Source organism: Poromitra crassiceps (genome assembly GCF_964638095.1).
Source record: "Poromitra crassiceps genome assembly, chromosome: 8".
Lineage (NCBI taxonomy): Eukaryota > Metazoa > Chordata > Actinopteri > Beryciformes > Melamphaidae > Poromitra > Poromitra crassiceps.
In genome coordinates, this window is record NC_139629.1 from 53,991,977 (window position 1) to 54,003,600 (window position 11,624).

The 11,624-nt window shown below is 44.5% G+C and overlaps 1 protein-coding gene across 1 annotated transcript; it reads right to left on the bottom strand.

Annotated features, from left to right (window-relative positions):
- Positions 1–2,702: 2,702 nt before the first annotated feature.
- Positions 2,703–10,915, bottom strand: LOC310781493 (nicotinamide phosphoribosyltransferase-like). Its single transcript, XM_083642133.1, has 4 exons — positions 10,821–10,915; positions 4,966–5,081; positions 3,039–3,151; positions 2,703–2,916 (listed from the first exon to the last, which is right to left on the bottom strand). The coding sequence occupies exons 2-4, from the start codon at positions 5,060–5,062 to the stop codon at positions 2,752–2,754; spliced, it is 375 nt and encodes a 124-aa protein (XP_083498259.1). The 5' UTR covers positions 5,063–5,081; positions 10,821–10,915; the 3' UTR covers positions 2,703–2,751.
- Between the last annotated feature and the right edge of the window lie 709 nt (positions 10,916–11,624).

Consider the following 11,624-nt stretch of genomic DNA (forward strand, 5'->3'; position numbering starts at 1 on the left):
AACACTTGAATGGGGCATATTTAACCCATTGATACCTGATGCAGCATTTGTGTGCGTCTCCCTTTAACTCATTGAGTGCCAATGACGACTATAGTCGTCAATTCAAATAGTAACGTTCAGTGCCAATGACGACTAAAGTCGTCAATTGCGTTTTTTGACGGTGGGACGTGGATTAAAGCCTGATCCATCTCCTGTGAAAGTATGGTGGATGTTGAATGTGTAAAAGCTATTTTACAGACCCATTAGGTGGCGACAGTGCTCTCCAGATTACAGAAATGCGAGGAAAAAACAGAGAAGAAGTCATGGGGAAACGGAAATCGCATCCGTATGCATCGATATGCATGAAGCATAACGTTAGCTGTGTCTGCAGCAGCCAATCTGCTGCCACAATTGAGCCCCTCCGTGTCCGCTGCGATAGCCCATCCGCATGATTAGTTGTGGAGTTGTCATTATTCTCAACTGGAAGCATGGGAGCCGGTGACAAATACACGCGGAACGCTTTAAAAAAGCTGGATGTAGCGCACTTTTCAGTACAGGGCAAACGTAGCAGAGAGCCACCAGAGACACTCCCACGGAGGTGGGGTTTGCAGTTGAGGCGGGGGGGGGCACGCAGGGCAGCATACAACACTGACCCAGACAGAAGGACAGGATTGGCAAATGCAAGCTAGAATATCTGATGCCCACCAGCAGTAAATCAAGACCAGCAAGAAGCTGCAAAACCGCAGAGCACGCAGGGGCCAGCGCTGCTGGTTGCAGCTAAAAAATATTATTTTGCCAAACAAAATTCCTTTGTTTTCACTGTTTTATTGAAGGAAATTATTTTTGAGGTGTGACTACATCAGAAAATATTAGCTTCAGAGTCAGTCATGTGCTTGAAATGCTTCATTTCACAAAAGGCTAATTATCTCAGCTTCTAATTTGAAACGTCTCTTTTTGCTGAAATCAACCTATCTTCTCCGGCTCATAACTAAAGAACGGAAAATGATATCAATAAACTTTTTTTTGCTGATGATAGAAGAGAGTCTCATCGTTCTTTGGGCGTGTTCGGTGTTTACATAGTAATATCACACAATATTCTGTGGGCCTCGAGAAATCACTGAAAACGCTCTGAAACTCTGGCACTGGGAGCATCCGTTTTCCAAAAGTGGCTGGCACTCAATGAGTTAAAGGAGAATTTCGTTTTTTTACACCACGGTCCCGGATGGGCTTACAGTGCTTATGTTCTTCTTCTGTGGTTTATCTAACAGAAGCGCTTCTCACTGCTTCTTCTGAAGCACATCCGGGGCAGGTCAGAGTTGACTCGTTATGTTGTTGTTAGCATAGCAGCCTAGCTTGGCATATAGATATGATCTGAAACAACCATAATGAACTGCGATGTGACAGAAAATGTGTTATTTACAGAGCGCATGCACCTTGCCCCATTTGCGCCCGTTTGAGGATGCTACTCCGAGCTCAAAATCTTCTGTGGATCACTGAATGAAACCAAAGTTATTTGGGTGAGTAAAACATATTTTAAGCTGGAAATAAGGACCGTGGTGTACAAAACCGAAATTCTCCTTTAAGACCGCGAACCGCATTAACGTTAAAGGGATACACACACAAATGAGGGATATACACGCAAATGCTGCATCAGGTATCAATGGGTTAAAGCAGCATTCATTCTTTCAAGATACCAAATTTGTGAGTACATGAGTTATTGTTGATGTTGTGTTATATGGTAGAGAGCTCACCCATGTCTGAGGAAGGGCTTTGCCCGAAACGTCACTTTTTTGTGGTCAAATAAATATTTGCGGACTCTATTTTTATTACTTATTTGCACTTCTGTCCTGCACCTGGTTTTAACCCCTCACTGGATGTGCGTGCCTTTTTTGTACTCTTTAGAGAGCTCGCCCCTGCCTACACCTTTGCCAAATTAATATGCCAACAATGGACATTTTTGTAAAATTACTCATTCATTATGTTTAGAATAAAATGAAAGCTCAAAAAAGACAAACCCATAACCACACCCCCTACCCACTTAAAAAAAAAACATGAATCTACACGCCTCCAAAAATGAATTGAGAATGTTCTGGAGATGAAAGTGAGTCTGAGATATATCACAAATATGAAATAGAAACCACAGGTACGATTCACTTTGGTTTCTGCTCTATGCTGTGGTGAAAATAGCACCTTCTTCTAGAGGTTGTTAAGTCATGCTTCATACATTTTTCTGGATTCTATGATCGATTCATATGCTGGCATGCCTTCTGAATCAGCGCTTACATGGAAAGATCGTGTCAAAACAAAACAACACAGACAGAAGTTAGGGCTACACTCATATATTGACTTGCTGATCATTTATGTACGTAGGGCTGATATTGCCCCCTTATTAAAAATCAGTCAGTCACTGTTTGTCCATTGATGATTGGTGATTGCATATTTATTGTATTCGTGAGCATAAATAATACTAATAATAATGTACTTGGTGTAAAAGGAGAGTTCCATCATATTTGACCCTGAGTTTTGATTGTTCCGGTCATGGGAGGAGGAAGTGAGGGGAATGGTAGTGCTTAGGTGGTGACTGTTAGGAGAAACAGTGTTTCACTCCCCTCTCGAGAGGTCAAGTGGTGAGTCTTTCACACACATCATGAGGCCCGCAGTGTGCGACTACAGTCCGTGCAGTCTCTCCACCTCATAACAAATCAGTGCAGCCTGTAATTAAATACTCTAATCTGATATGAGATGCATGTGTGAAGAGGCGTTGGAGCTGACTTAGTGCAGCCTGTTGTTGATGATGTGATTGTGAAGCAGCTCCTGGTCCTTGTTGTGCTGGGCGGGGCTCACCTCTTCTTCCCAGAGCCGGGCGTTCTTCCGGATCTCCTCCAGGGAGTAGTCCTGCAGGAGGACGCCGTTCTCAAACACCGTCACCAGCAGATCCTGAGGAGAGGAGGCAAAGCACACACAGATACTGGACATGAGGCACCAAGAGTTTCCTGAGGAGGTAAAGCACAAAACACATATTATACCCGAGTAAGATCCAACTAAACTCAATATCCCACCTCTTCAGGCTTGCCTGCCCCTCTCTCTACTGTCTCTAGGAAGCCATCAGAATTTCTCCTCAGTGATAGTCGACCCCTCTTTTGTCGGTCACCGGCTGCTTGTACGCGTCCATCTAAGCAAGACACACAAACAAAACAAACAAATTTAAACTTGGAAATATTCTAGTCTTTGAGTGCACTCTACTGCAGGCCTATTCAGGTGGTACAGGTATGCACTCTACTGCAGGCCTATTCAGGTGGTACAGGTATGCACTCTACTGCAGGCCTATTCAGGTGGTACAGGTATGCACTCTACTGCAGGCCTATTCAGGTGGTAGAGGTATGCACTCTACTGCAGGCCTATTCAGGTGGTACAGGTATGCACTTTACTGCAGGCCTATTCAGGTGGTACAGGTATGCACTCTACTGCAGGCCTATTCAGGTGGTACAGGTATGCACTCTACTGCAGGCCTATTCAGGTGGTAGAGGTATGCACTCTACTGCAGGCCTATTCAGGTGGTACAGGTATGCACTCTACTGCAGGCCTATTCAGGTGGTACAGGTATGCACTCTACTGCAGGCCTATTCAGGTGGTAGAGGTATGCACTCTACTGCAGGCCTATTCAGGTGGTAGAGGTATGCACTCTACTGCAGGCCTATTCAGGTGGTACAGGTATGCACTCTACTGCAGGCCTATTCAGGTGGTACAGGTATGCACTCTACTGCAGGCCTATTCAGGTGGTAGAGGTATGCACTCTACTGCAGGCCTATTCAGGTGGTAGAGGTATGCACTCTACTGCAGGCCTATTCAGGTGGTACAGGTATGCACTCTACTGCAGGCCTATTCAGGTGGTACAGGTATGCACTCTACTGCAGGCCTATTCAGGTGGTAGAGGTATGCACTCTACTGCAGGCCTATTCAGGTGGTACAGGTATGCACTCTACTGCAGGCCTATTCAGGTGGTACAGGTATGCACTCTACTGCAGGCCTATTCAGGGGGTACAGGTATGCACTCTACTGCAGGCCTATTCAGGTGGTAGAGGTATGCACTCTACTGCAGGCCTATTCAGGTGGTAGAGGTATGCACTCTACTGCAGGCCTATTCAGGTGGTAGAGGTATGCACTCTACTGCAGGCCTATTCAGGTGGTAGAGGTATGCACTCTACTGCAGGCCTATTCAGGTGGTACAGGTATGCACTCTACTGCAGGCCTATTCAGGTGGTACAGGTATGCACTCTACTGCAGGCCTATTCAGGTGGTAGAGGTATGCACTCTACTGCAGGCCTATTCAGGTGGTACAGGTATGCACTCTACTGCAGGCCTATTCAGGTGGTACAGGTATGCACTCTACTGCAGGCCTATTCGCTCCCCGGGCCAAACAATCAAGTCACACCGGCCCACGGACCAGTTCTGGGTGAAAAGAAGCGCCTCGCTGCATGTGAATCTCCCCCTCTTATCTCTCTTGCTTTCTCTCTACTATCGGTTTTTCTCTCTTCCTCTCTCTGTTCTCCCCCTCTCTCTCAGTGATACAGAGGCTTCATCAGCAGATAAAAATCCAGTCCCGTTTCCCTTGTTCACCTGTGCATTGATTTTGACGTGCATCTTTTTTTTTTTCTGTTTCTGAAAATAAAATAGAAATAAAAAAAATCTAAACAAGGACCATGATAATAATAATAGCTCGGGGAAATGTCCGGCCCCCCGGCCCTTAGATTCTTAGTGTCCCCCTGAACGATATACGGTAGTTGAATAGCCCTGCTCTACTGAGCGCCCTCTAGTGTCTAGTTTACAATAATCTGTTTATGGGAGAGGAAACTATGTGAAGAAACATCATTCAAACTGAGAATGATGGCCTGTACAGGCTGTTTGAAAATCCACAAAGACCAAGGTAATCAAAACCGAGGCAAAGAGGTGTTTAATCGTTCCCCTGAGAATAGTCAGTTACCGTACCCCCTTGCCCGTTGGTCTCCACGTAGCTACACTTGAAGGCACAGTTGAGTGTATCTCTCACAACCAAAGAAGATGTTCTCAGCACTCCAGCCTTCATCGCTAAGCTTCTGCAGGATCTACCGAGAAGAATGACACGAGAGCTTTAGACACAGCAGGACACACGGCCCTGGGATTAGCATGTTAGCTTATGAGCTTCAATTCCCAGAAGATCAGCAATGTTACAAGCAACCAAAAGTAAGGAAGTCAAAGGTCAGAGCCACAGTGCCCAGAAGATATTCCTGTTAGATAATTGCTGCAAAAGAAACAAAAACAAGACAGCAGCAAAAAGGGCGCTACGACATTTTGTTTGTTTTAGTTAGTACTCAATAGTGCCTTTTAAACATGAACTCTGGATCATGTCCTGCTAGAGAGAACAGGATATTTTCAGGTTTTGCCTTTCTAAACATGAGGGGTCTTTGTTAAGAAACAACTGGATATGAGCCGTTTTTTCTGCCAGTGGGCGGCGGCGGGGGGGGGGGGGGGGGGGGGGGGGGGGTAGCCTAGGTAAACCCAGCCACCACGTGACCTGCTCTCTCAGTTCCCAGTCACTATCGTCTAGCGAACGGGCCATTCAGAACGATTTCCGCGGCGGTTTAAAGACTCCCGCAGACCCGCAGCCACCCCGCAGCCAATGAGTGACGGCGTGACTGCCAACATCAGTCCTGCCGTGATCGGCCAATCAGAGAGTGCGTCTTTGTCAATGACGTGTAACAGCTGCAGCGGCTTAGCACTACCTAGCCGTTAGCATTTGGCCTCTCTAAAGCATAGCTCCCGAGCTAGCTACTAGCTGGCTAGCTATATGGCTATGCAACTACGTGAGGAAATTCAAGTGAAAACAGCTGTTGAGGTTGAGGTCTGTTGATCAAAATAACACCTAGCGTTATCGAAATCGGATTTTAGCGGACCATACAAGCCAGGGCTTCAGAGCTGATCACCTGGACACATTTTATGGCGAAATTATCTGATAAACTTGTCTGTGCTGCTCTGTGGTGATCAGCTAATGTCTTCATAGCATTGTGATTATGATTTAATGCATTATGGAAGATAAACGCTGGTTTAACATAATTAAAATAATTCCCTACCAAACATGTAAAGTGACGCTTCTGGGCAGTAGACCATTTGGGCATAACATTATGTAATGTGACATGAGATCACCACATTTCAATAAATATAACGTTTTTGCACATTTGAATGCTGCTGGTCGTTTGTTTAATGCTGTATATATTGGATATTTAAAGCTGATACACAACACAATTGTGTTGAGGTAATTCTGCAAAGCTCAGTTAAAAATATAACATGTAACACTTTACACAATCAAATCTAACTTATTCACAGCAATACACAGTCCAGTAGTACAGTGGGCTAATTGTTTGAATTATATCGAAATATATTTGCATGGTGTAGCATGTAATGCAGATAATGTAGCTAGATACTCTGACACAGAAAGGCAGACAAGCTAGCAGCAGGGATCTTGTCACACTGATTCCAGATAAACTCCTCTGTCTAGCCAGCTATACAATATTGATCAAAATAACACCTATATCGAAATCGGATTTTAGCGGACCATACAAGCCGGGGCTTCAGAGCTGATCACCTGGACACATTTTACGGCGAAATTATCTGATAAACTTGTCTGTGCAGCTCTGTGGTGATCAGCTAATGTCTTCGCATTGTGATTATGATTTAATGCATTATGGAAGATAAACGCTGGAAGGCTGGGTAGCATTAGCTGACGTCATCCAGGCTACAGTAACATTAGGCTATTATAGTTATGAAACGCTGATTCAAACGTTACAATAATAAGACACAATAGGAGCCAGTTACCCTACTGTAGATAGAGAGTAATTTCAGACCACCAGATATCACCATATTTATGTTATTAAATGCTGTAACGTTAACGGTAATTCTCATGTGTATGGTTTATTTATAAGCATTCATTGATTGAAGCAGAGTGCTGGTCGGTTAAGTTTCTCTGTAGTCAATGTCCTCTGCTCCAATCTTCGTTCGTAGTTTCTTCTGTCTCTCGTCCAGCAGCTGCAGATGTCATCATTATCCACGTTATTGATTATTATTTATAAAAAAAAATCTCGTGTAAATATTTTGTGAACGCACCAATAGTTAGAGAAGGAAACCTCTCTTTGCATTTTATTTTTTAATAAAAGTAGGCTACTTGTGATATCTCACGTGGTCGATCATCATTGCAAATTTATGTGAACAGCTAGGTTTAATGACAAATATGGAATATCACCCAAGGAAATACCACGGTTTAATGCCAACAGATAAACCATACAGATTTGTTGTAATTGTGAACACATAAGGGAGCAAAGACATGGTTTTCAAGTATAACACAACTTTTATTCAAAGACAGGATTGAAAAATATAGGTCACTTGTATTCACTTCAGTAATGTCAGGTCTCAGTCGCATTCACGCTAACCTCTTAACGTCTAGCTATAGCTAGGTTACATCTGGATTATGTATAATATACAGAATTGCACAGTACACAGTTGCACAGTTACTGCACAGTAACGTGTACAAATATTGAACGCAACAGTCTCGTTCTGGAGCGAACCCCTCAGCTGAATTCACGTTGGAATATGATATCAAGGCTTGATACATTTGATTGTAGCTACTCATACAGCCGTGTGGAGCTTATCTAGCTAGGTTGCATCTGGAATATGATATCAAGCCAGTAATGTAGCTAGCTAGCGTTAAATAGGTTTATCTGTAACCACGCTGAAATGTGAGGGCATTAACGTTAATATTTCAATTAGGTCAAACACACCTTACCGTTATGACTGCGGCCGTTTTGGATTAACATTAGCGTTAAGTCCATGATCAAATCTAGCATTTCGGTATATTCAGTGTGTGTGTGTGAAAAGGATGTTAGCATGCTAGCATTATTAGCACAGAATGTATACAGTCCATGGTACAACGTTAGGCCTTCAAGTCCTGAGGCGAACAGCACTGGAGGATGAAGTCTGCAGACTGGCATTCAGTGTCCAGCATAACAAGCACGCCTGTTTCCTCATCAGGTTGGCAGCAGCTGTATAGATGATGACTGTTCTTCACAGCCACAAATATCTCTCCAGATCTGCGGCCATCTGCAGCAGGGATCGAGGTTTGGGTCCGTGTAGACTAGGGCTGCCAACATTCCATCCCAGCAATACGGGACGGTCGGACCAACGGGGTGGGGGGGGGAGTTGTCCTGTTCCTCTTTCATTCCCTGACCACCGTCACGCGATGTTCTCTCTTCTTGTAGCTGGTTGTAACCATTTGCGTGCTAGCAGTACTGAAATGAAAAGTGTTAGCTCATGCGCTAACAACAAAGGTCGCAGAGTGATGACGCCATCTGCTGCACTGCGCATGTGCTCTGTGCACTAAACTGGTTGGATGATGGTTGCGTAATGGAGTGGTCTATCGGGGGGGGCCAACAACCGCAGGAAATCGTTTAACAATGGTGGGAATCCAGACCATAGTGACTGAGAACAGGTCTGAGAGCAGGTCACGTGGGGGATGGGTTTACCCAGGCTAGGGGGGGGGGGGGTTCGGGGGCGGCGCGGTAGCATGTCTCGAAAATAAGAAATGTGATAGGAAACAGCTTTAGCTATGAGGCAGTCAAAATAGTGGTCGCACCTCGTCAATCACTGTGGGTGATTTATTTTTAGACTAGTTTTAAATGTAGGCTATTTCTCCCCACAAAAGTTTGATAGCCTATCAGTCAGTCAGCTCCTATCCTCTACGCAGTGGAGAGGCACACATCACTGCCTGCTGATAGAATTGGCTGCATCACGTTAGCGACAAATCTGGAGACTTCAAAAAGCATGCCTAACGAGTCCATTCCAACGAGGGGTGGCAATGTGCCAAAAAATGAGCGCTTCGCCTTGCTACATAAAGCCGCCCAGTCAAAATAGTGGTCGGACTGTCGTCAATCACTGTGGGTGATTTATTTTACAAGTGGCATTTCAAGTCATATCTGACTAGTTTTCAATGTATTTCTCCCCACGAAAGTTAGGCTTTTTCTGACATGGGAGCAAGCAAGCAGCGCAGCACTGGACCTGGCTGCCTGCAGCTGAAGCGCATTGGCCAAACAATCAATCAAGCCGTTTTTGCAGCACTTGAGGAAACCGTGAGTTTGCTCGTTGATATAAGCGATTGCCCGAACGATTCATTAATTAATAAACTAGCGAACGTGAAGTGAGTCACGAAGAGCCACACCTGCCCACTACGGATATGCGGATAATAACCTGCCAGCTGTTTAACATGAGCTGCGATTGCGTGGAAGCGGATCTTATACCGGTGGTCGAGGTAGATAAGATACGGAGTCGCGGGAGTGCGCATAGGCCGGCTAATTGTTGTTTAACATGCAGGCCAACCGACTAGGTGCAGGTTATAATACGGATTCCACTGCATGTTAAGAAGTGGCTAATGAGATTGTTTTATTAGTCGTTCACAAGAAGCAAACTTATAAACATGAACAGGTTTGAATCTTCAGACTGGCTAAAAGTCGTCTCTCCCCAGACTCAAATATTACGTTGAATCGCTGCGCTCCGCATACAGATCTGCAGCATGCAGTCAAGTAGTATATCAGCGTAAGAACTGTCATGGGTCTGGCGTTGAGATGAGACTAGGCTAAAAGTGTTTTTTTTTTTTCTGAGAAAGACTAGGTGAGAGGGAAAGGTGGATCTTGTTAATTTTTGAAAAGAGGATAGTTTGTTAATGGTTAATTGTTTTCTGCCAGGCACCAAACCTGCCAGGCACCAAGCCTGCCAGGCACCAAACCTCAACATGCCATGTTTCCCAACTTCGTAGATGAAGCTGTAGCTGTTGTTTTGTTTCCTAATAAAATGCTAAAATATTTTACCTCGTCTCTTCCTCTACAAATCACCTGCACATGCTGACGCAGGTTTATATGTACTTCAATACACAGGCCCAGCTCAGTTTCTGTTCACACGGTGATGAAAAATACACTTTTTTTTTTACACATTTCCATGGGATTGTCTTTTTGTTAGAATTCCCTTCATAATTCCCGCTTTTCTGTCTGTTTCCCACTTTGTGGAAACGATAGGAGACCTTACTTATACTGAGTTCTGTTGCACTTCATTCTGATAGACGTCATACTTAAAGTAACTTCAATCAAAGTCAGGTGACGATGTAGATGGCTGGTGTGTGTGTGTGTATGTGTCTGTGTGTGTGTGTTAGTGGCAGAACGACAGAGAAAGAGAGAAAGTACGTTTCACATACCGCATTCAAGACAACTCGGACCGCCGTAAGTTTCAACACGGAACCTCCGGCCCGGACAGATTCGCGTTCACGCTGCACCTCCCGCTCGGGGGGGAAACCAAGCGTTTTGCCATAGCAACCCGCATCAGCATGGTAGCTACCTACTAGCGAACAATGCTAACCGAACATGCTGAATGCTGAATTTCACACAGGGCAAAACACAGATGACACAAACACATATGAAACGTTAACATTACATAATTAAGACGTCAGATTGTGTGTTAAAACGTCAACAAACGTCTTTATAATAATTCTGTGAGCATCATTAATGATGCAAGTTGCCATTTTGATACCCGGATTTCCAAGCTGTAATTCCGGCCTGAACGACCGTTCAATTCACTTTTTACAGGTCGGACGGAACCCATTTTTTCCGGCGGTCTGAGTTGTCTTGAACGGGGTATTATATCTGATGAAACTAATGATCATCGTGGGGAAATTAAGTGTTTATAGCAGCAGAAAATACAAGAAAACGACATAGATCTGAATAACACAGTACTTCACATAATACAAGTAGAACAAGCAAACTTCTTCTGACCTCTCCCACTGAGTTGAGGTCGATGCCGTCTCCTTGAATGATGCGTAGGTAAGAAGGCAGCACCTTGTAGCCCACAGAGTTCACTGAACACTCGAAACACTCCTCTAAGATCTTGATGACCTACGATACCAAACACAAGGCATTAATACATACAACTCCCACAATATTGCGCTGTAGACCAGGAGTCATGTGAGTCATGAGCATCACATGTGTCTGGCAAGGTGTGCTCTGTCTCCAACAGACTACGTCCAGAAGTTTAGGGATATTTCTGAAAAGACATTTTTTTTCTCCTCTGTTTTCAAAAAGATTCCCGTTCACACCAGCCAACAATTTAAAGGTCATTATTTCCTATTCATAGCTTTCAAGGGGCGTTACGTGCTGCCGGGAACGCCCACCTGATGGCCGAGTCGACTAGTTTCTCACGCTATGTTTGTTCAGCCGTTTGTACACGTCTTTGCGGCCAACATTTCATCAAAGGTAAGCTCAAGTAACGTTACAATAATGATTAAAATACCCCGTTAACGTTACTTGAGCTTACCTTTGATGAAATGTTGGCCGCAAAAACGTGTGTACTTTGATGGTAGAAAAAAAGCCATTTGCCCTCCCCAGCGACTGAACCACGTCTAATCGCACAAATCCACAACCTCCTCCTGTCTGAGTTTTCTTTCTCCGACGGGATTCTGTAAAAGCACAAGCCAGGCGTGTCTCCTCGTCGGTTAGTGCAACCGATAGCACAACAGGTATCCGGCATTTTGGCTGCCAGCGGAATGAACAAGTTTTTTTTGACAGCCAGGTGGGCGTTCC

Coding starts and splice junctions, on each gene's coding strand:
- LOC310781493 (XM_083642133.1), bottom strand. CDS start 5,062: ATGAAGGCTGGAGTGCTGAGAACATCTTCTTTGGTTGTGAGAGATACA. Junction 3,152..4,965: donor GGAGACCAACGGGCAAGGGG/GTACGGTAACTG, acceptor TGTCTTGCTTAG/ATGGACGCGTACAAGCAGCC. Junction 2,917..3,038: donor GGGCAGGCAAGCCTGAAGAG/GTGGGATATTGA, acceptor TCCTCTCCTCAG/GATCTGCTGGTGACGGTGTT.